General features: G+C 43.9%; 1 protein-coding gene across 1 annotated transcript in view; it reads left to right on the forward strand.

Moving 5' to 3' along the window:
* Window positions 1–26,042, forward strand: part of LOC146203007 (nose resistant to fluoxetine protein 6-like) — a 65,445-nt gene that overhangs the window by 32,018 nt on the left and 7,385 nt on the right. The window contains exons 12-13 of the mRNA XM_084585282.1: window positions 7,967–8,156; window positions 8,653–8,795. Of these exons, the coding sequence (XP_084441408.1) occupies window positions 7,967–8,156; window positions 8,653–8,795 (333 nt within the window). The remainder of the gene's footprint in view (window positions 1–7,966; window positions 8,157–8,652; window positions 8,796–26,042) is intronic.

Genomic DNA, 26,042 nt, shown 5'->3' on the forward strand with positions numbered 1-26,042 from the left:
AAAATGGTTAACAGGAAAAGTGCTCCTTTAAAAAGTATAGCACGACCTGTGAAGGACACATATGTGGCATGCTCTTTAGCATGCAACATGGAGGCCTGCAATATCTGCCGCTCTTCGTCGATGTGTCGGCAAACGTTTTGCGCCTATTACGAGATGTGTTCAGAAATAACACGGCGTATGCAGAAATCTAGGTAGCAACAGTAAATTGTTACATTTCTCAGTACGGCCAGCCGCGGTGTCATAGTTGTTAGGGCGCTCTACTGCCGAGCCCGCGGACTCGGGTTTGATCCCCACCTCAGCGGCCAGGCTTCGCTGGAGGCGGAACGCAAGGCACCCGTGCACTTTGCAATATTATTGCATGGTAAAGATCCTCAGAAGGCTGCGATTAATTCGCACCCCTTCACTACGGAGCCCTTCGCTGCCTATGTCGCGTTGGGAAGTTAAGACCTAGATGCCATTCCCAACCATATCATTTTTCAGCTCATAAATTAACAGATTTGCCTAGGAATGTTTTAGACTACTATTGCTTCTGCCAGCAGCACCTTATTTTTTTTTACCCGAGGTATTAAGGGCTTCCTGGCTTAGCACTGACAAATAAAGGTAGCATTTATTTGTGCTTTATTTTACTCTGTAGTGACACGTGATCAGCATATACTAGGTGTTATTTTTTAGGAAGGTCCAAAATATTAAGACAAAAGTAACTGGCATTAGATTTACTTAAGCCCTGGGGGTATGTTGGAGACTAAAGTAGGCACCAAGTAAGAGGCAGACTGCTTCAATTGTTTCGTCGAATAATTTGGCGTTAATTAGCATTACTAATTTTGATCCTAGGGGGTATTTTGCATTTCCAGAATTGGAGCTCGCCCTCCAATAGTATACCGGTGAAAAAGAGATTTTCTTAAATAAATCGTAGCGGGCGTTACAAGACTCACCAATGTCACCCTGATAGGCGGCTTCACTCAGTAACACAACGCCAGCGGCGCGTACGGCGTTGATCGATCGGCCAGTGCGCGCTAAGTCAATGAAACTAATTATTTGCGCATGCAGTAATTGCGCGAGCACTTTTATGACGACTCCGAGTCGACTGCGAAACCTGCCTTCCCGTATTCCTGAAACCTTTCCTCGCCGTCGTTACGCAAGGGAATAATTAGCTACTTAGTCTTGCGCTCGTCGCGACAAGGTTGTTTTCAACGGCTTCCTTGCACTGCTTGTACGCTCTTGCAAAATATACCGCAAGCTTTTGTTTCATAGTCTGCGGTCGGTAGCTATGGCAGTGTACATGCGAAAAAAACAACCAGGTTTTTTCACCCCTGCAATTCCATGAAGTCCAAAAGTCAGCGCAAGTAAACACAACAGAGCGCAGAGCGCTGACCGCCAACTTGTCCGACCGAAAATCACTAAAATCATCGTTCAGAAGAGAAAACCCCCGCACAAAATGAATCTAGCGAGGTGGCACTAGAAGCGCCATCCGGCTTTTTTTTTTTATTATTGTTGCTTCTTTTAGAGCATAAGATCTGTATGCAGAAGTCGACCTTCAGAATGCGCATAAGTTTCGCCTTCATCTGCCTTTGCGAAGCTGCTTAGTAAAAGACCGAATTAGCAAACGCATATAATCAACAGCTCAGTGCGCACGCGCACCTTTTGGTGTGCCTGAACCAAGCTCCGCACGAGAAAGTGGACAACGATTGCATAGCGAACACGGTGTTAACGGCTGAGCACTTGCTATATAGCTGCATCACAACTGCTCTCGGGCTGAGCCTATAATGCCGTCGCAACGGACGATGGTGAACGCAAAGCGAATTATGCTGTTCGGTTGCATCGGATGCTGCGCCAGTGGCAAACAAAGCTTGCGCACGATAAAGTGGTTCAACCGTGGTTAAACATTTCCTTTCTCTTTTCGCGGCTCTTAACGCACGCAAGTGTTTGATTATCTTTTTGTAGATTTTGATGAAAACAGTGGCGCCTTCGTCTTTTCTAATTGATGCGGGAGCCGTTATTTGTCCTTTCAATACGTCGACTTTGCATGAATTGCTCTCAAACTAAAACTGCAGTCTCCTTTTTTTTTTTTCTTCCTGCTCTCGACGTGACTTACGACGATGGCACCTAGGCAAACGACTAGGCCTACTCATGTCCTCCTCTCCACACGACTGATGTGACAGAGGCGGCCAGTGCCTTCCCTGTGGTGGCTGTGGCTCGAGCGTGATCCGCAATTTCAAATCACCTTTCTTGCGATTGGGCATAGGTCTCAGAAGATAAAATTATCAGTAGTTAGCAGTTTCTTTCCACTTTTCATGCTAAACGCCTTTGCCTTTACGGTTACTCGTCGCTGCTCTAAAAAATAATATGCAACCATGATCGTTCTGTCTCCTGATGACCCTCGCCGGCCACAAAAAAAAAAAAAAACATTGACTCGCACTTTTTTCCCGGCACGTTCAACAATGTTGAAGCTCCTGAAGGACAACAGAGAGTGTTAGGCCACTGTCCTGTTCTTACCAAGCGAATTACCCTGACGGCCCCAAAGTGAGGGCATCATTTATGATGAACCAAAGCAGCAGGACGTGAACAAAAGAGGGACAACAAAACATCCAACAAGGCGCTCGTTTCCAAACGAGAGTTTATTCCAATCACCACTCGTAAATCCATTCCGGCATCTACCATGCAAACCAGGAGAACAAAGGTAATCAACAAACGTAAATTCCGGCAACAAAGTACGCCAGCGAATTGACCGTCGCGTAACATCGCCAACAAGGCAAGCTTAGGTTAAACTAAAAAGCAGTTTTTTTTTTTTTTCTGATCAAATAAAGATTTATGGCACTCTATAAGGCGACTACATGTATGGGTCGATCATGAAATGAAATAAGCAGGCTAGTTTTTGTAGGCACAAGGGCACACAAAACGATATTAATCGGAATGCTTCGAAGCTTGAACGGCACTGGCTTCAAGAATATCAAGTTACTGTTCCCACTAAACGGCTGCAGGAAATTATTGCCCTGACTGTGCGTGCATAATTCACCATCCATGTCTTCTCTACTGCTACGAAGTTATGCAGAACCAACCGGTCCAGTCATCTAGGCTCACGAATTCTACATATCACTGGCCTTTAGTGCAAATTTTAAAGTCAGGAAAAAGTTCATTCGTGACTAATTCAAACAACACAGCGACAGGGCACATAGCTTTTAGCCCAGGGGGCCGTTCGGGTTTTTCTGGAAAAAAATAATGAATGAATGAATGAATGAATGAATGAATGAATGAATGAATGAATGAATGAATGAATGAATGAATGAATGAATGAATGAATGAATGAATGAATGAATGTAGTTAGGGGAATTCACAAACCACGCTTCGTTGCATCTTTAATCATTCAAAAAGCCCGCACACACCCAGAGCTTTGCAAACTAACTACAACTAATTAGGTGCATGACTATAGCTGAAGTGTCTTTAGAATGCTAGTAGAAAAAGTATAAGGGTTGCGAGCGCTGTTTCTGAGGAACCACTAATCCATATATTAATGAAGAGTGTTTTCGTTATCTGCCGCTGTGCATGTTGCCTTCGCAAATATCTCTAACGTGCGAGACATGGAAAACTAAAGAAGAAATTATTAATGACCACCAACATGCAAACTAGATTGTAAGCAAATCTGATGAGTGCTCAACATTATCTTTACTCAGACAACAAACGAATACATGCAAGTAAATATGCGTATTTCAGCTATCGCAGCGACAAAATATATTCGCAAATTTTTCACACAGGTGAGAGAAAATGTACTCATGGGTATCGCATAACCCAACGCAACACATCGCCATAATACCTATATTGGGCCACGAACGGGTCAACACAACGCACGCTGTTCTATTTCATCGCGAGGTTCACGAGTAGCCCAGAGCGATTTCGAGGCCTCCAGCACTACGCACAATGCACGCTAAATGGGAAGGTATCTAACAAAATTCACACCCTCAGTAATCCGTGAATACACTTGATTTTGAATATTATAGTGAGTTACGCTGTCGGCTCCAGCCGAGGTCAGAGAGTTGAGCTTGTGCAGGCAGGCTGTTTCTCTTCACTGCGTATATCCCTTCCACCGTAGCGCCTTCGGTGCAAAAGAAAAAAAAAGTGGAATAAACGTGTTTTCAATCAATCAATCACTAAGTATACTGCACGGACACTACTTGCCAGAAAAGTGACATGCGCTTTCTTTACTGTGTAGGCGGGTCATAATGCACTCAAGCACATCTCCGCTTCGTTTCTTCACTTCCGTAACCACTCACTAGCACAAAGTCCAAAGCTGTTTATACCATATCGGCTTGAATTGGGCCTAAAGGCTGATCGCTACGTTGCTTCGTCGCTTTTCGGAAGGTGTGCGGGGTAAAATATCCAAGCAAGTGATCGTCCATCCATGATAACGAGCGCAGTTTCGGTACACAGAACTTTACGGTGTGAGAAAAGCCATGAGAGCTTACTGACACGAAACGACACAGTCCACAGCAGAGAGATGCTGGCAAGCTCGGCCGCCAGGTCGTGACGTCATTCCCTAGATGTAGCTCGAATTTTCCCGACCACTCTCCTTTCGTCACCTAGGCACAGACAAGGCCTTATCATTTAGGTGACATATTGCTTAGGCGCAGTTGTAATTTTATCACTTTCGAATGGAATTATTTTTCCATACCAAACATATATCCATTGGACAATGTCTCATGGCGCACACGTTGGCTGCTGCTTGACACTAGAAGAGCAGTATCGCATCGCTTTCTGCATTTTCTACATTGACTTTACATTGTCCTCATGACAAATTTAACAACATAGTCATCAATGAAAAAAAAATAACATTGAAGTTGTCCGAATTCCCCCCTGATGGAAATAGTTGTCCGTGTCTTGAAGATCTTGTCACGACCCTCGCGCTCACTTGTAAACTTTTGTTAAACAATTCAGCCGTGCACTGCATCACCTACTTCGGGTCGCATTTTGTGCACGAATTTTTTCTTTTCTCATTTCTTTTATTTTTCACTTCTTTGCGATCGATCAGGCCGAGGTCTGACAACGGAGCCGGCGAGCGGCGTTGCTTGCCGACTACACATCGTGATGCCAGAGGAGGGAACTACCAATGAGGGGAAAAAAGGGCAGAAAATGCAAGAGACGGCCTGGTAGCTTGCTTCGCAGTCTATAAGTCTGTGCAATGTGTTCGCCGAAGTAAGTCGTAAAAGCACAGGGCTTCCTTCGTCTAAGGTACCAGGGAGAATAGGTCGGAATACACGTATTTCGAATCATACCCGGTAGCCTTGAATAGGACAATGGAGCCAAGACAGCTGACAGAGATTTGAGTTCATCTCTGCCGTGTGATACGCAACATGGTGGCGGAGACAGCCACGGTCAGTCGGCCGAGGCGCATCTAAACATAGCTTGGACTGGTACTGTGGTGCAGTGTGTAGCTTTATGAATTAGCAGTCCAAAGTTAAGAATTTTTTTGGCTCACACCAAGGTGGTAGCGCTGTTTTATGCTTAATGAAGCACTATGCGTGAAGGTACCTTCTACGGTGCGGTTTATTATGTGCATTTGGATGCTTGAGCGTTAGTACGTTATTCTCTACCCGCTCCTACTCTTAATTATTTTGCTCTAACGTCCTCGAGGAGAGGCAATTTTATAAGAAAGTAAACAAATAAATAAGGTATATCCGATTTGATACAATGGGGAAGACAGCGTTCGCGTGTTGCAGGAATTATAGCTAAACAAAAGGGAAGGCCACCGCGCTACAAGGGCATAAAAATGTAGCGTGAATGGTTCAAATAGAGACGAAAAATGGGCACCAGCAGACGCTCTTTTCTTTGCATACAGATGAGGCCAACAAACGTCGATTCCGAAAGCTGCTGTAAAAAGAAAAAAAAAAGTGAAACTAGATTTTTTTTTTTTCGATAGTCTTAACATTATGTACAACGCCGCATGGCGCTGCAAATGCCACCGCCAAGGAGTACCAGTGGCATTTAGACGAGATGCTTCCAGACAAGATGAGGTCCAATAAACAATTTATAGCATTTCAAGGTTCAAGCTTGTTTTGATATTTCCGCATAGGGGCGGAAGCGTTCGGAAGCGACCCGCCACTGGCATCTGAAGAAATTGACACGACCTCGACTTTTCACACAGAGTGACACCCATCAGTCATTGAGGGCAAGCTTAGCATTTTTATATTTAATAGCGCTATCAGCATTCAAATCCCATCCGAACATGGCTCAAACATGAACTTTATAACTGGGCCGTCTCGCGGACACTCTCAGAAGATACTGCCATATTTCTTCCTTTCGCTTTTGTCATCGTCGCAACTTCTGACCTTGGAGTTCAGCCTTGAGATCAGCCTTGCGTTGCTGCGTTTATATCAGTAGCTGACATTGTTCGGGCGCAGCTCTGGCTCGTTCACACTCAACCGACGTCAGCAGTGCGGCCAACAACTTGTGACGCACACTATAGAGGGAGGCTAATACCCCAAAACAGTTTATATGATCCGTATTGTTCATGAGACAAGTCTGATATATGTTCGCTCGTAGATGCGAAGTAAAATTCTAGAGGGCACTTTAGACCACTAAATTGCGATGAGGCGAAAGCCATTATAGCGCGGTGGATCGTAGCCCTTTTGCGGCCTTGCGTTCTAGGGGCGAAGTCTCACAGTCATCGGGGAAGAAAATATTTTCGACCGGAGGGTGGACAGTGGGCCTTTAAAGAAACGCGCTCTCCCTCGAGGTCGGCCGTGACTTGAGGCGCGAAGAAGCCGGTGGCGACGGCGCGAGCCTTGGTAGCGTAGATGGTGCGGCGCCGCGTCGCACGTCTTAGCCAATGAGAAGGCGGAGCGGCCTCACAGCTGCAGCCAATGAGAGAGTAGCGAGTATCACAGTTGCAGCCGTTACGGTGGCCCTCACCGGGCAACGTTGTACAATACTCCGGGCTGAGCAGCGGCGTGTAGCTCGCACACCCTCAAATTCGGACTCTCACCGCTGGTGCCAGTCGGTCTTCGATCTGCACGGAGAGCAGACGTGTCGTACGCGCGGTGCTCCCTCGACCTCGGCTCCGAGCCGTTCACCGGGCCGGTCTCACACTCTCCTGTGCTCTACACACACACTCTTCCTCCTCACACTCTCCTGTGTACCGGGCCGCTCTCCTGTGCTGTCTACACTGCAGATAGTGTGAAGAGAGCCCATTAAGCTCTTGATTGGCTCGATATATGGATGAAACCCGGCCGTCTGGTACTGCGGCGTAAGCAGTGCCACGCACCTATACTTCGCGCTTGATTAACTATGGAAATCGGCTGCAATTTTGTCGATCGTGTTATAAGGCTTAATGAGAAAAGGGCAAGGAGGTACCAGTTCGGCTATTCATCGAGAGACAATCGACTCTCGAATAAAAAGAAAAAGACAACCAGATAGGACGCATAGCTTGAGTACGTTGCTGCTGTGATGGTCAAGGCATCGGAAAACTAATCTGCGCATTCTGCACCGGTGACAGTTCATATCTCTGTACCGCCTGGTTTCTTACTGCTTGGCGCCTTTTAGACGTTTATGTCCGGCTTCATGTATGGCCTAATGTTCACCGAAGTTTTGGACGACACTCGTCTAAGTATGCCTAAGACACATGCAAGGCAGTGCGAGCTGCGCTCGCATGCGTCACGGCTGTCCTTGCACATTTAATAAAATAATCCAATAGATAACGTTCTGGTCACATACAGCATCTTTTTTTTTTTTTTTGCTTCCTCCTTTATGCATGCATGATGGCGGGCAAACGCATGCCTGCGCATGTGCATGACGGCGTCGGGGTTTTTGCGGCCGATCTCCTTTGTTTCATAGGGCAGGAGGCCGATTATCAAGGGCTGCTTTTAAAATCACTCTTACTGCGCTGACAATAATGTGACACGGTAAACTTCCGCACATATGTGGAAAACTACCAAAAGCGTTTCAAAGCAGTTACCGACTCGTATCAATCTCCATCAAGGTGCTGCAGCGGGCGGCTTGGTGTACAGCCGTTGCCTGTGGGCTGTGCTGTATCTGCATGAAGGGGCCTTGGTACCGGACCAAGGAGCCGACCACCGCGTTCGGCAACCTGTGCACGGCGTTCTCTGACCGCATCCTGTGGTCCGTATTCTTGGCCTGGCTCACCTTCGCTTCTGCCACTGGACGAGGAGGTATGCGTTGGCACTGTGCATGCGTGGGTCACAAGCTTAAACGAAAAGAAAAAAAAATACAAGGGTTCAACGCTGCTGAACCAAATATTGAGCGAAAGCATTAGCTGCGGGTGACCGAGCGTTTTTCTCTTTTTCTTGTTCCTCAGCCCACATATAAAGCCCCGCTTTAACCAAGCCGTATGAACGTGTCTTAGTACCCTATAGAGGTAACGTGAATGCCAGGGTCCTAGCAGGCTGATTCTGACATAACCGTCCCATGTGAAACGAGAGACCAAAGTTGGCAGCCCATCTCTCACCCTAGTGTCAAGTGGGGTGTGACGTCACAGCGTCACGTGGGTAAGACAGGCTACCAGCCGCGCTACGCTATAGTATTGTTTTCGCAATAAAAGTGACTCTGTCGGTTGACAAATGACAATGTCTTCATGTTGGCTGTCGTTGGCGGAGAAATCCTACATTATCGTTTCTTCCTCTCTTCTTTCTTTTTTTTTTCACGCAGGCTTCGCGAGCACCTTTCTGTCATGGAGCGCTTTTGCACCTCTGAGCAGGCTCACCTTCGGCGTATACATCATCCACGCATTTTTTATCGGCATCACAGTGCACATTTCCAGGGAGAGGATGTTCTTTTCTCATTTCTTTGTGGTAAGTGCATGCTTACCTTAAGCGACCAAATCTTGCACGATGTGGTATCGTAGTGAACATATCCACTATGAAATACCTAACTACCATCCGCTCTTGCTTTGTCAGATGGTATCGCTGCAGGTACGATGACGAAAAGAAAATATATTGTAGATCAACTTCAAGCGTATACAGGTGGGAGGAAGAAGAGAGGCGAGTGCTTGTACAAAAAGAAAAGCGCAAATGAGCGCACGTCAGGCCTTCAGGTCGTGTTTCTTGGTTCCACCTTCCCTAAGTAATTGGCGCCCATACAGGCGTGAAATAGTTTATCACTTTTCCGCGCTGCGGCGCTTCCAGTTTCAGTACTGGCTTGTTTTGAGCGCATTATTATGCGTTCAATATCGCTAATCGCTGTAACGATTCAAAAATTTATTCGCGCTCCTAAAATCGAAATATTAAAATTGATTCGCTAATTTTCTCTTATTTAGATGACTTAAGGGCGCCAAGGGCACGTCGCTGATTTCCTCCTTGCCCGTGAAAATGGTCTATATAGAGCCTCAGTATCTCCCTGCATTTCTGTTACGACCGCAACGAGAGCATTTTCATGTCTTAAGAGCATGGAAGAACGCAAACATTATCGTCATTCGTAAGTCAGTAGTTTTTAAATCCGAGTCAAAGCTGTCCGCTTTTTGATAATTTTGAATTCTAGCCTATTTCTAAATAATGTGGAGACAGAACAAACAATTCTAGAGCTTCCAATTTTTGTAGAAGTAAAGAACTAGTCCGGATAATATAGAGAAAAAGTTTGAGCTGCAACACTTTATTAGGTTATGCGAGAATGTAGGGCTGAATATTGACAACTTTCAAATCCAGCCCTCAGTTTCATAGTTATTTTATCATTTTTAAACAGTATAATGCAACACTTTTTCAAGCCGTAATGATTCTGGGGTAATGAGAAGTCTTGAGAGGGATTTTCATAAAAATAGATGATGATGTCTTTTCTTTTTTTTTTTTTTTGAATCAATGTTGCGCCTTTTTTGCTGTTTTATTTTTCAAGCCGTAATGATTCTGGGGTAATGAGAAGTCTTGAAAGGGATTTTCATAAAAATAGATGATGATGTCTTTTCTTTTTTTTTTTTTGTTTTTTGAATCAATGTTGCGCCTTTTTTGCTGTTTTCGAACCTTGAGCCAATTTGATGCCTGGGGAGAACACACCTAGCAGTCTAGAGCTCCAACTTTTGTCTAAAATTAAAGAAATTATCTGAAAAATAAACTCAAAAAGATTTAACGCTAAAAACATAAAGCATCATTCCCGTATTTCAGGTTGAAAATGGACTTTTTTGTAGTTTGTTGCTTCTCTAGCAATGTTGGCGATTTTTTTATAAATCAAGTGAAACAACAAAACAGGTTTTTATTAACTCCCATAGAAGTAAACGTTGCATAGATTTAGTGAGTAGAAAATAATAGTTATTAATAGTTTAGTACGCTAGCAACAGGTCTCCAAACCTGAAACTTTTTGAATTGGCAAAAACGGCGTTATCCATTTGTACTGATATACGATTTTTTCCCTAGAAAACTACGGCGTATCTTGCAAAACTAAAGCCCATTTATTTGTGTTGAGACATTTTCCCACAAGACATAAAAATTTCATTGAAATGGTCATAGGACCTCGTTTACCGGTTCTAATCTGCACACCCATATCTATCAGTATTGTGCGAAGCAAATCAAGCTTGTGGAGAGTTTCTTTTTTATATTCCAATGCTGCAGCTGATGCACTAAAGTATCTTCACTTAACGGGGCGTCGCAAATAACGCCGGTCTAACGATTGTGACGCAGAAGATGTCACAAATCTGTCAATATGACCTCCTCCTATCGGTCAACCCTGAGCGCAGGACATATCGACCAATAAGGACGGTACTAATTAACAGGTTTGTGATAGTTTTTGCGATGTGATTATTGCGTAATTCCATCCACTGTGATCTCCCACTTCGCCCGTTAATACTTTTTGCCGTGGACGAATATGATGATAGAAAAATAACATTGCGCTAATGTAAATTGAGGAGGAAATCTAAAACACGTTTAAAATATAACCGGAAAACCAAAATCTTAAAACATGCGCGAAGTAAACAAAATTAGGAAAACTGCTGAAATAAACGCACAAAAAAGACCATTGAATTCATGAAAATAATCTCACCTAAACCATAGCAATGACAACCAAATGGTGCTTACAATTTTTTGCAAGAACAACAATGCGCTGAATATCCCACTTTTTAACAGACTTGGGGAAAATGTCCTTCTCGGTTTAACGAATGTCCAAAAGGGCGTGTATTATGTGGTACTGTCACGCCCGTAACGTGACCACTGAGACCTTCTGAGGAGTTTGACAAGCGAGGTTCATACAGCCAGCAGACAGTGACGCAGGAAATACAAACCAAGGTTGAACGGGGCGTGCACACTTCGATCTCCACTTCCTTCTTTCTTTTTCTCGCCCTGATCGAGTCGTCTTCATCTCCGTAACACTTCCCTCGTCGCAGACAAAGCCGCCGGTTGAGTCTGTCGTCAGCGCGATGATGGGAAGCTTTCAGTCTGGCGACGTGCGTTACTTCGGTGCGTGCCTAATATTCGCCACTTTTAATGAGGCGCGCAATTCGTTAAGATCCCTAATTTTTTTCCCAAATCACACAGGGACCGATATAGCGCACGAGCATTTTCTGGCTTAAACCACGCTTCCGCGTTGGACGCTAAAGCCAGACCAACTCGCCAGGGAGATCGGTGACGTGGCGATGATGGTAGTCGTAGCGGGATTTTGAACGCTGTTGTGAGGCGAGAGTTCTCAGGCGTGCTATCCGTCGGGGTGTTTCAGCCCGGCAGAGGATCTCGGAAACCCCGGAATCGGACTCTGTGAAGAATGGGAGGATATGCTGTCGAGGGTGTATCGAGGAGAGCGGGCATGAAGAAAAAAAGGACTGTAACGTGTTGTTTCCTGCTGAGCGGTACACTGTAAAAAATATTTGTTGAAAAATACAGAAATTTTCTGTTCTGCTATGTTTTATATTTCTTCATTTTTCTGTAATTTTACAGTTTTTTTCTGTTTACAACTTTCAATTTCGTTCTTTCTTTCCGCATGTAGTCACCGGAAGAAAAAACACGAAACGACACAGCTAGTGCACTCGTCATAGCGGTCGGTGTCCGCGGCGCGGCACGTTGCCCATGCACCTCTTGTTGAGGGCACGGTCGGCGACTTGAAGCACTCGGCGCAATTAATGACATCCATCTCCGACGCACAACACTCCGTCTAAGATAATTGTACTGTCAACTGCTAATTTCCCATCTGTGACAGCTTCACGCGGGCACGCAGCGACCCGAGTAAGCAAAGCTCAATTGCTATCCGAAGTTGTGACACGTGTTACATTTTGTAAGCTCTTACCTGTCGCGTGCTGCGTTCCTGAAAGCCATGTCGAATAAAGAAAATTTTCGCAGGTCTAAAAAATAATTTGACAGCGCTCAAGTGTCGTTCGTATCCACTGCGCTACTGGGCAACAAGCCCCATGACCAGCTATCTCACTTGCGAGTGTCAGTGCCTAAATTAATGAGACATCCAGAAACCATTCAGTTCAGTTCAGTCGTTCAGTCGTGTCCGACTCTTCGTGACCCTATGGACCATGTCACGCCACGCTTTCCGGTCTCTCACTATCTTCCTAACATCACATAACTTCATCTGCAGTGCCTCGAGGATGCCATCTAACTATCACGTTCGCTGCCTACCCCTTCTCCGGCGACCCTCAACCTTTCCCAACATCAAATCTTTCTCCAGCGACTCCTCTCTTCTCATCAGATGACCAAAGTAGCTGAGCTTTAACTTTAGAATTTGACCCTCCAATGAGTAGTCAGGGTTTATGGTCGACAATATCGACTGATTTGATCTTCTGGCAGTCCAAGGAACTCTCAAGAGTCTTCGCCAGCACCACAATTCAAACGCATCAATTCTTCGGCGGTCAGCATTTTCCCCAGTCCAACTCTCGCATCCATACATCACAACAGGAAAGACCATATCACGAGTTATACGGATCTTGGTTGGCAGACTAATGTCTTGGCTCTTTACTAGGCGGTCAAGGCTAACCATTGCTGTCTTTCCCAGAAGCAGGCGTCTCCTAATTTCATGGCTGCAGTCTCCTTCCGAGGTAATCTTGGAGCCCAAGAACAGAAAATCAGTCACAGCTTCCACTTCTTGTCCATTGAGGCTCCAGGACTTGATAGGGTAAGACGCCATGATCTTTGTCTTTTTAATGTTTAGTTTAAGCCCAAACTTCTCACTCTGTTCTTGTACGCGCATCAGAAGTCTCTTGAGTTCTACTTCACTTTCTGCCTTTAAAGTGGTATCATCCGCATATCTAAGGTTGTTGATACGTTTTCCAGCAATCTTCACTCCTATTGAAGACTCGTCCACACCGGCCTTCCTCATGATGCACTCTGCATATAGGTTAAATAGGCAGGGCGACAGTATGCAGCCTTGCCTCACTCCTTTCTCGATCGGAAACCAATCAGTAAGACCATGCCCAGTTCTGACTGCGGCCTCTTGCCCTTCATACAGGTTCCTGAGGAGATAGATGAGGTGAATTGGAACTCCCATCTCTTGGAGAGCTTGCCACAATCTGCTGTGATCTACGCAGTCAAACGCTTTCGCATAATCAATAAAGCAGAAGTAGATGGGTTTCTGGAACTCTCGTGCTTTTTCCATGATCCAGCGAAGGTTAGAAATTTGGTCTGTAGTTCCTCTGCCCTTGCGAAACCCAGCTTGCACGTCCGGAAGCTCCCGATCCACATGTTGCTGCAGCCTACCTTGGAGGATTTTCAACATCACCTTGCTAGCATGCGAAATAAGCGCGATCGTGCGGTAGTTGGAACAATCTTTGGCACTGCCTTTCTTTGGAATGGGGATGTAAACTGACCTCCTCCAATCCTGTGGCCACTGCAGGGTTGTTCAAATCTTCTGACATAATGTATGCAGAATGTTAACAGCGTCATGGTTGAGGTTTTGAAGCAACTCAGCTGGAATGCCATCAATTCCGCTAGCTTTGTTCTTAGCAAGGCTGGCTAAGGTCCATTCAACTTCACTCTTCAGGATGCCCGGCTTGAGATCAGTAATTACAGCCGTCTTATGTTGGGTTTGCACATTCGGCTCCTTCTTGTACAGTTCTTCTGTGTATTCCTGCCACCTCCTTTTTATCTCTGAGGCTTCAGTGAGGTCCTTGCCTCGTTTGTCCTTTATCACGCCCAGCTTAGCACAGAAGCTTCCTTTGATATCTTTGATTGTCTTATACAGAGCTCTTGTGTTCCTTAATTGCCTGTTGTCCTCAACTGCTTGGCACTGTATGTTCAGGGAGGCATTCTTATCTCTCCTTGCTATTTTCTGGAAAGTGATAGAAAACTCCTCTTCCTGTCTTCTTAGTGGATGGTCCTGGGAATGTTCTTAAGCTTGAGTAGCAAGGTTCCACCCCCGGGGACACAAACGGTTCGCTCCACTTTCTTTCAGCAGGCAAAAGACGCTTGCTATTTTCTGAAAATCCGCATTGAGAACCTTGTATCTTTCTCTTTCCCCCATAACTTTTGCCATCCTCCTTTCCTCAGCTATTTGCAAAGCCTCTTCAGATAACCAGTTTGCTTTCTTGCATTTCTTTTGCTTTGAAACTACCTTACTAGCAACTTCTTGTATTATATCGCGAACATCAGTCCACATCTCTTCGGGCTCTCTGTCTTCTAGATCTAATTCTTGAAATCGATTCCTCACTTCCACAGCATATTCTAATGGAATTGGATCCAGGTCATACCTGAAAGGCCTTCTAGTTTTCTGCGTTTTCCTCAATCGAAGCTTAATTTTGGCAACAAGAAGCTGATGATCGGTGCCACAATCGGCCCCAGGCCTTGTTTTTACTGCTTGTATAGCGCTTCTCCATCTCTGCCGGCAAAGAATATAATCGATCTGATTCCTGTACAGACCGTCCGGTGAAGTCCATGTGTGCAGGCGCCTCTTGTGCTGTTGAAAATGAGTATTCGCTATGGTCAGGTTGTTTTTTTTGACAAAACTTTACTAGCCTCTGCCCAGCTTCATTTGGCTCGCCAGAAACCATTACTTTTCAAATTTTCACAAACATAAGCCGACTTCATTACGCGATTAGTATGTGACAAAAAGAGGACATAATATAGGTATGCTAGGTATGTAATGTGCAGGGACATTGCACTGTACATAGGACATTGCATTTTGCCTCGATCAGAATGTGGCTGATGTGGTTAGTATTGAATCCACACCCTCGGGATCAGCATCCAAGTGTCCTAACCACAGCTGCAGGGTGGTATGAAAATTACAGTTTTTTTGTAAGAAAAAAAAAAACACTTATCATGAACGAATTTTTCCTGTCAGTTATGAAATATAAAACGCACGAATAATGCTTGTCTAACCTCTAGCGACCACGTATTAATTCAAAGTTGGACAGTGTAATTACAGCAGAGAAAAGTTTAGTTTATAGGGTTTAACGTTCCAAAGCGACTCAGACTATGAGAGACGCCATTGTAAAGGACTCCGGAAATCTTGACCACTTGGGGTTCTGTAACGTGCACTGACATCACACAGCACACGGGTGCATTGCTTTTCGCCTCTATCAAAAAGCGGCCGCTGAGCCAGGATCCGATCCCACAGCCTTGGACACCGTAGCCCAGCGCCCTAACCACTGCGCCACCCCAGCGGGGCTGTAGTAGGGAAAGATTGACACAGAAACAAAAATATTTATGGCTCATAAAAATTGTTTGGCACCTAACAAATATAAAGATAACAAAAATATAAACGAACTATCTGTTAGCTAAAGTTAAAAGGTGGTAAAGAACACAAGGAAGGAGATGAAGTCGCAGTAAAACCAAAGCTCTCATTTATAAGTGTATGAGAGCTGCAGGTTAAACAATGCCTACACCAAGTTATGTAATGCAAAATTCAAAGAGGCACAGGCTGGCAGAACCATTACAAGATACAGGTTAAGGTAACGAACCATACACTGAAGTTGGTAAAATAAAGCTCAGTAGCAATTTGTCTATGCCTCGTACAGCTTCAATTACATTGCTACAACCAGTGGGAAACAAAGTGCAGCAAAATTTCTCGGCATCAAGTGTGAGTCCAGGAGGCTAGTAGCATTTCAAAATTGATAACAACAACAGTATAAGCAATGATCAATTCAAACAGAAAGCAATGATTTTGCCGAAGCATGAAATTGTAACTGCATTACGACAGTGAGACTGATGGCGATGAACTGTAGGAAGCAAGATCATGGTGGAAGGGGCCAGTAGAGCCATACAACTACATGACCCCACCGTCCTCGGTCGGTGTTTGGGACAAACAGGAATGATGGGGACCTTTTTATCTGCCAGCCAGCATGTCACCTTTCTACATATAAAAAGAGCTCCCCAACAGTTATCTCATTCCAGATGCTACTGGAAGACGGCACGGCAATACAGCTTTGTATGGCTCTGTCGGCCCCTGCGTGGTACACACTACTTTTGCTATTGACAGTACGTTAAAATGTTTAATGTGCAGTCATCAAACAAAAGTAATATTTAAACTGCCCAAGTTGCTAAACAAGCAGTGTTCACCTTTCTTATTCAGACAGCATTAAAACAGGAGCAAGTATGGTGATTACAACAGCGAAATATCAATTCGCCGCGAGATTGACCTAGAGGTGGCGCCACCGTCGCTCCGATAGTGTAGATCGGCAGCCGGCGGCGCTCGCTGAAACGCACGCGGCGTGTGTCTGCTTGCGAGTTTGCGGCGGGTTTGTTGGCGATGAAAACGTGCCTTATGCAATGCATAAGCGATTTACTATTCAGAGTGTTCCAATATTGCTGAAAAAAATCCAATGCAGAACAAAAAAAAAAACGATGAGCGGATTTTAGGAAAACAAGGCACGCAACCACCCTAGATTTATTAGCATCGGTTTGCGCGCTTTTTACGTTATACGGCGCTCACAGGCCTGATACTTGGGCCTGAACATGGCACATCTTATCGCTTTTTTGACAGTGTGCGCGTGTCTTGTACGAGTGAGAGAGGGAAACTGAGTATCAAACCTACGGAGATACAAGGTTCTTGCTCTGACCTGCAGTATACTTTAGAATGAATCGAGGCAGCCTGGTTCATCATTCATATCGTAAATGGCTCAATGATTAAGCAAGTAAATGTAGCACTGACAGCGTACTGCCCGGCGGGTTGCCGTAGACTGAACGGACATCAACTCTGGCAAGATAACCAGACACAAGTATTCCACAAAAAATGAGATTGCGCCGTACTGTACAGGAAACCTCGCCGCACAAGGAAGCTGACTGCTAACGTGTAGAGCGGTGGGTGGATTGAATTTGCCTAGCTCCCAACAAAACGGATGCTTCTTGAGCCACATAACCTGATAGTGTTGCACTGTGCAATTACTCTACATGATTTCCTGAAACCGAGGGAAGTATAAGGAATCTCCGATGTGTGTGATGTTGATAAATGGTAAATTAGTAGTGTAATTATTTTTCTTTCAATGACAATGAAGTTCACCATGTGACAGAACTTTTACGCACTTGACAAAATTCAGGACTATCAGCAATTAGTTTTCATTAACGTTAAAGTGAAAGCTACGAATCAATGGCTGCGAGGACATCGTAAAAACTTCGCTTGGTCGCTGTCATGTTCTGGCAAGGAATTTTGAAGGCTGAAGATTTTTTTGTTGAGCAATGACTCAATCTTATGCGAAGCAAAATATTAGGGTTCCTTCCAAAACAGGTGCCGGGTATAAAACTATCCTGAAAGAAATGGAGTTCGTCTTATCATGCGACTATAAACGTGTATTTATTCCCGAACTAAACATTTATGGCTAAGCCCGTATGAAGTTATTTTACTCCCCTTGTCATAAACAACGAATGTGCTCGAAAGACAGAACAGACGATAAGGAATTCTAATGATTCTATTACACTACCAATGCACATTGATCTATGTGTATTATGTAATACTTAGTGTAACAGGTGCTGGAATATTTGTTTCTCTTACGTTCGAGCATTTCTCTAAAGCGAAATGTGCTCACTGTTACGGAGGCGCAGAAGACTTCAACAGATAAAAAAAGGAGAAAAGAAATGCATATATGGGTTTAACGCGCCATGCGACATCGGCTATTGAAGGATGCTGTAGGGGCGGGCTTATGTCGCTGACCACGTGAGATTGTTTAACGTGCAGTCAAATCCCACAGCCGAGAAGCGCCTTTCGAAAAGGCCGGGATCGGACCCCCCGTTCTCGAAATAAATAGTCGAGTGCCCTACGGCTGAGATACCGCGACAGAGGTTTAAAAGCAAAAACACAATAAACAAAAGGCACTCAAGACAACTCTATTGTGGGTACAGAAGGCAGAGTGTGGTTTTTTCAAACTGGATTTTTCTATGCAGCAGTCTGCGATCGCATGTTTCAGTAGCTGCGGTATTCCAAACAGAAACGGGAATATACGATTTTTGAGTGTTTGCATTAAGTTGTATTGACGGCAGCAACCTGTTTTGCTTTTACACGGCGCCTAACGACATCACCGCTTCGTTTGAGACACCGCTTGTCAAAGAATCTCAAGCGCCGAAGACCGCGACTGATGATGTCCTTTCCAGCATGACATACTCGATATTGACAAGCATTATTTTTTTTTTTTTTTTTGTAATGAAGCGTGGGGTGATAGCCTGTTCATGTTTCTTTTGCACGAGGCAGATAGGTAAGCAAAAGCGCACAGGAACTGCGAAACAAACAAAAAGCACTCTTATGCATGCTGCACGTACGCACGTAAATCACTGCACGCTGGCACGCGACGCGAACACGCATCCACTCTGGGTAGGGTTCGCCGCTATGCCGCTAGGTGGCGGCTCTGCTCGATCTCGAGGCCCATACGAATAATAAAACGTCTTAAAATCATAAGCTGCAAAAAAAATTAAAATAAAAGAGAAATAGCGAGTACTCGCAACCAGGATGTACACTGAAAAATACATGTAACTATTATTTCATAAAATGCAGGCATTCCTGCTTGCACAAAGCACAGTACAGCAAAGAAGCAATGGATGGCATAAAAGCAGGATAGTGTGAATGAGTAATAATAAAACTTGGCTGCAATGATACCGATTCACCTCACCAGTTAAATACTGCCGCTAGGGACTAGAGGCAGTGTTAAGCAGCAGATTTACTGAGAAAATTTCAGATTACTCTTTTATGAACGAAAAATATCTTGCTTGTCTACAAAGCGGAGCAGACAGAAATAATGGACAGTGTGTAAACGGCATAGTATGAAATGGTAGGAATAAATACGTTCTGCAATGATACTGATTCACTAAAATTCAAGACTTCTGCTAAGGACTAGAGGTAGCAATAACAAGTAGGTACACTGAAGAAACTTCGCAACACTCTTTTGTGAAAAAATAAGGATACAAGCTTGCTTAAAAGAGACCCAATGAAAAGCAAAAACAGCATAGCATGAAGTGGTAATAATAAATAAACGTTGTAGTGTACCAGTTCACCACACAGGTTAAATATTGCTTCTAGGGATTAGAAGCAGGACTAGCAGCAGGTACACCAAGAAAATTAAGATAATTATTTTATGAAAAAATACGAGCTTGCTTGCGCGTAGCAGAGCAGACAGAAACAATGGATAGTATGAGAATAATGCAGCATGAAACAGTAATAAGAAACATTCGCTGCAACAATACTGATTCACCACAACAATTAAATATTGCTGCTAGGAACTAGAGTTAGTGACCGCAAATAGGCACACTGATAAAAAATAAACACACTAGTGAAAAAAAGAAATACATTCTTGCTTAAACAATGAACAGCACACAGACAGCACAGCATGAAGTGGTAATAATAAATAAAGTTTGCACATTGTCACATAATTGATAAATAATGACGGCAGCACTCACGGCTTCTGTGTAATTTGCCTTGCTGGTGTGCTTGACTGTCTTCGGTAGGTTGCTGCAAGATGGTCGCAGGAGACTGTCGAATTGAAGAAGCTGTAGTCACTACTGAAGATAAGGCTTGCTCCTTGGATTTAGCTATTTTTGGAGGCGGTGGCTGCGGAAGAAATTGGGCGTTGCACTGGCCTCCTATTCCTTTTCCGCCGCACATTGAAAACCCATGTCAGATGTCAGGATAGGTTGTAGTGCTTTCTTTCTTGCTGGATCGTAGTTATCTAGTGAACATTAAACAGTGCAAAATGAATGTGTCACCAAAGTCTTTGTCAGAAGAAAAATCTTGCAAAGAATACAAAAAACCTAGACACTAAAAAATACTGGCTGAAATGTCAAAACAGTAAGTAGCCTATACATGTCAACTTTCGGAGTAATACAAAATGAAATAGCTAAATGATGTAAATACCAAAGCCCATAATATAGGAAAAAAGCAGGTAACCTAGAATCAGGTTTACACACGCTTTTAACAGGGAACTGAAAGAGAAATGAGCGGCTCGTTAGGGAACATGAATGAAATATGCCAACAGTCGGCCAGGCCAAGGAAAGCTTGGGGGATTTTCTTTGCTGGTGTTTGCTATGGACCAGAATTACAGCTGAAATCTTTTTGGAAAGAAAGGTAATTCACTACAAAGTAGAAGGAAAACAATGTGCAGATGGTGGGAACTGAACCCACGACCTCCAATTATCGCGTCCGGTGCTCTTAACTGAAATACATCAACGGCTGTCCAACCTTCTACTTGTTGGTTATCAATGTTACCTGTAAACAAACCTTGAGAGTGTTCACCAGCGCCATCGTTCTTTCAGTTCCCTACTAATAGCTTATGAGGGTCTCGGTTCTGGCAGTCTTCAAGCCATAGGCAGCATAAGAGGGTTCTTGCACAGCTTTTGCCCTCTCAGCCGATCAAGTTCGATCTGAAGCTGGCAGTAACACAGGACATTCCACGTCCGCCGCTAAGGAGAAGGTTGGCGCTGGTGAACACTTTCAGGGTCTGTTAGCAGGCAACATTAATACCCAAACAAGTAGCAGGTTGGACAGCCGTCGATGTAGCTCAGTTGGAAAGAGCACCGAACACTATATTCGGAGGTCGTGGGTTTGGTTCGTACCATCGGCGCATTGTTTTTTCTTCTACTTTGCAGTTAATTACCTTAATTTCCAAAATGATTACATCATTCATTCAGGTCTATACAAAAAACCAGGATTTAAAAAAATCCCCTACGCTTTCCTTGGCCTTGTCGGCTGGTAAGGCTTCTTTCATTCTGCACATGCTGGCCCACATAGCTATGTACAAGCTATAGAATTGTGACACTACAGTCTCTGCTACCCAGATTTGCACTGATTACCACCTGTGCACACAGAATTACTAAAATATTATATTTATGTGAAGCCTATCTGAGAATATTCCAGGCTAGGCTGCAGGCATAAAAAGAATCCCATTTTAAATGTAGAACTATAATGATGCTTACAAGTATTTCAAATAGTGCTTAGCACAAGTCCACAACACTCTACATCTGTATTTCTTCCAATGATCAGATGATTTCTCATTATTCTATACTGCCTCATTATTCCTCTCAAAATTTCGTACTGGAGCCAAATAACAGTATTTTTTTCTTGCAGTTATCCACGTAGACGAAACAGCGGAAACTTCAGCCCCATCTTGAAAATGCACAATGCTGAACATTTTAGAACCTGAAAGCGCATATTAACAAACACAAATTTTGAAACTCCAACACCAGAATTACACCAAAAGCACAGTTTCACTTCAAACTCAGGTTCTACAAATCCTTCTGTAATGTTGCTGGCTGACCCGCTACTATCCGTAACCTTCACCCTGATCATTCTCTTCGACAACATCATCCAGCTTTCTCGACGGCACTAGCAATTCTCCTTCGCCTCTGTCGGTTGCTGACCTCGCTGAATGAGTTATTAACTCTCTTCATTTTGCCAGTGAATAATATTCTCGACAATTACGCGTTAGTACAAAAAATTAGTGCACGCTATTTCGCGACACCAAAACATCGACGTATACCATAACACGTTAAGCCGGAACCACATGGAGCGTTTTTCGCGAGCGAAAAACGTGACGCGCGGCATACGGCCGCGTTGCCGCCGACGCGCGAGCACCCGCACGAGAAAAATTGAGCGGCGGTGTCGCGCCGCGTTTTCCGGTTTGCCGGACCACATAACTCCCAACGAGATGAGTTATCTCTGTTACCGCATATATAATATGCCCTTTAAATTACAGGACACTACAATAAAAACAATTATCATGTAATTAAACAGCGACATTTCCTCCAAAGTGTATTTATCAAACTTAATTTCGAACAGCAACATTGCATGCGAAACACTACGCGCAAACGAACACGATACGTGAAGCACGTGGCTCCTTGGAAGCGCGCACCAGCTTTCCCGAGGAAACGAAGTTCCGCCGAAAAGGTTCCAGTTCCGCCGAGATGTGCGGAGAGCAGAGCCATCTGTTGGCAAACCAAAAAACCAAAATGACACGTGACTGCACGCTGATTGGTGGACGCCGGCCCTGACGTCAGTGGACGCGCCGCGCAAGGCGTTTCTTTCTACGAAGCGTAGAACCACGCGGCGGCGCGATTTGGTAGTGGGAACTAGTGGGAACGCGTCAGAAAACCAGCATGGTTTCCGGTACAAAAGATCATGTCAAACGCAGTTATTTGAATTAGTTACTGACCTACATCATGCGCTACATATGCCCCTTGACACAGACGCAATTTTTGTCGATTTTTCAAAAGCCTTTGATCGTGTTGCTCACAAACGTTTACGGTTAAAGACTAAAAATCTGCAGCTTGATGATAACACGGCCAGATGGATCGCTGAATTCTTGACTAATCGTTTCCAATCAGTTAAGATAAATGATTGCATCTCTAACCCTGCACGTGTATAATCAGGTGTCCCACAAGGGACAGTTCTCGGGCCTTTGCTCTTTTTAATTTACATAAATGACATAGCAAGTAACATCAACTCATCAATTCGCCTTTTTGCAGACGACTGTGTAATCTATAAAACAATATCTAACGCGGAAGATGCACATACGCTCCAGTCCGATCTAAACAGGCTAACTGAAAGGTGCCGTACTTGGCAAATGGAAATTAATGAAGAAAAAACTAAACATATAAGATATTCTTCTGTTCCAGGGCCGTTACTTAGCGTGTACACAATCAACGGTAAAGCTGTTGAATCTGTTTCTTCTATAAAATATCTGGGTGTTCATTTGCATTTTAATCTCTCTTGGAATACTCATATAGACTTCATCACCGGCAAAGCTTTCAGAAAACTTGGCATGCTAAGGCGCCGTTTACACCTCGCAAATTCTACCACAAGACATCAAGCTTACACTACACTAATAAGGCCCACCTTAGAATATGCTTCCGTTATATGGCATCCCCACCAGGACTCCCTTTCGAATGTTCTTGAATCCGTCCAGAATAAAGCAGCAAGATTCATTACATCATCCTACTCAAGATTTCAGAGCGTATCATCAATTAAAGAAGTTTTAAACCTACCATCGCTCGCTTTCAGAAGGAAGTTTGCAAGATTATCATTTCTTCACACATTATACTATAGCAATTCGAAATTTGTTCGCTCCCATCTTCTTTCTGCTCCTCACGTCTCATCCCGGCTTGACCATGCGAACAAAATCCTCCCACTGTTCGCACGAACAAAAAAATACCAATATTCACCACTCTCTTTAGCAATAAATGAATGGAATGAGTTGGCGTCAAATATCGCTGTTTTGACTGATTTATCAGAGTTTCCAGCAGCATTGCTAGCTTCTTCAGACGCATCGTAGTCAATTTGCGCGGTTTTGTCGTTCCCTGTACAGAGCCTCCTTTCCTTGATTCTTTCGGTGTAATCTGTGTGTCTGAGTCAGTGAGATCTCATATGTTTCATTTGTTATCTTTTTCTGGTTTTAGTTTCAGCTTTGTAGTGTCTGTCATGCGCGATGTGCAAGTTTTTCCCTTTGCTGAAATCGCTGCACATTTTTATCTTTTTACAGTTCTCTTATTATGTTGAAATATTGCTTGCCCGACTATTTTTTTATTATTTTTTTTTCTTTTATTTTTTTTCTAGTTTTGTATAAAGATTACTATGACTAGTTATATACCTCCCTCACATACCACCATAACATCATCTGTTATTCTGTTTTTGTTCTACACTGATTTGCTTCCACATCCCCCCCCCCCCCCCCCTATGTAATGCCCTATCGGGCCTTTAGGGTATTTCAAATAAATAAATGACGCGCGCGTCCCACCATCCGCGCGGCAATCGCGCCCTAAATCGCGCCATGCGGTTCCGGCTTTAGCGTTAAAAAATGAATGCCGCTGCTTTGCTACAGCGCAACAATGAAAGTTCCCACCACTAGCACAGTGCAGGTGCATAAATATCTGCAAAGGCACTCACCGTCACAGATATTCGCCGGCAGCGTGGATGATGTCGTTGGGCGCAAATGGTGCCATGGGAATGACCGAAAGCCAGGCAATATAGTCAAAGGGAGATTCTTAACGGAGGTTCTACCGTGCGAACCACGTGACCTTACAATTTATTTTATTTGTTTTTATTTGCTTCTGATCGCGTAACGCCATCTGGTTGTGTAACGTTGTACTATGTGTCTAAAAAGTTTTTTTTTTTTACTTCAGAACTCGTCGCCGCCTCTTTTTTTATTTGCTTTTGAGTGCGCAGCGCAATTTTCAGGGCTGTACTATAGGCTTAAAAACAATGACATTTTAATGTGGATGCTTGGGCGAGTTGGTGTTCCATTCTTGATCCGTCGCGCCCATGTGTGCTTTGTGTCCCCTTCTAACGTCCGCGGCCATTGCGCTGTATCGACATTTTTTTTACCTCAAAACTCGTCGCGGCAACTCGTCTAGGCTAAGGGGAAGGAGAAATGCCACTTGGGCCACTGCAGCCATGACCGTGGCAGGGGAAGCTTCACAGCCGGAGTACACCTCCGCAATCAACGCAAGAAGGAGGAGAAATAAACTTTTATTTTCCAACAGAAATGGTGCGCGGCTAGTTGCACATGCCCACATGACAAGAAATGTAAGCACATCAAATATGATTTTGACGAAGTGACTTCATTTGGACAAACTGTTCATTCAGAAATTGCAGCAAAAATTCATCAGCTTGTGAGAGAAGGCACACCAGTGCAGGAAGTAAGGAAATGCCTGAGGTACTATGTAGAAGGTGTGATGTTTGCAGAAAAAGCAAAACCTGATATCACCTGCCGAGCATTCTATCCGACAAACAAAGATCTATTAACTCACATTCATTATGCACTTAAAAAACAAAGGTCAAGTAACATTGATCAAGATGTGGAAGCAGTGATTGAGGCTCCTCAGAGCAGTAGCACAAGTGACAATGTCGAGTTCCGACCATACCACAAAAGAGTTCACTCCGAAACTGAAGAGGGAAAGAATAAGTAGGAGGCAGTTGCAAAGGAATATGAGCAGGCATTATTATTTGCTACCAGCAGAGGTGGGCATTTGACCTCAAAAACCGCAACCTCACCTCAACCTCAATAAAAATTTCCTGACCTCACTCAACCTCAACCTCACGCTTTGAGTAGAGGTTTGACCAGGTGAACTCACCTCAATTTTTTCTGATGCCACCACCGACCTCACTCAATCTCACCTCATACTCAAACTATGAATTTGAGGTCGGTCGCTCGACCTAAAAAAAAATAAATAAATAAACGGTTTTTCACTTCAGAACACTAACTATAAAATGTCATGGCACAAGTCCTGTGCGGTGACACGCCAGAATGACGACATAAATTTTAAGCAACATTGAATATGATGAGGCTTACTTGTAAAGTAAAAAAATTTAAATGAGCATTTGCCAGCGGGGCTACTGATTCATAGCAGGCTGACCTAATAACAGCAGTATAATTGGGCAGTTTCAACTCTTCAAATTTTATTTTTATTTGTTTTGATATGGTGACTTTAGACCTAATTCCCGCTGTAATGCTTATGTGTCCTTGGTGCTGCTGGATGCGAACTCCCGAAGGTCTGCAGTGAAACGTCGCACATATCTGTGACCGTCAAATAGTGTTTCCTCATGACAAGCAAGTCATAATTTCTTTGTGAAGATATTTTCCTGCGATTTGAAATCGAATCAGATGACAAAATCACAAACAATCTAATGTTTCTTCAGTGTAACGTCTCTGTTACAAAAAAAAAGATCGACCACTTGCGTATATATGGAAGTTGTAGTACCATAACATTCTTTTATCAAACTGA

Source organism: Amblyomma maculatum, chromosome 1 (assembly GCF_055883805.1).
Source record: "Amblyomma maculatum isolate TAMU_Amacu chromosome 1, ASM5588380v1, whole genome shotgun sequence".
NCBI lineage: Eukaryota > Metazoa > Arthropoda > Arachnida > Ixodida > Ixodidae > Amblyomma > Amblyomma maculatum.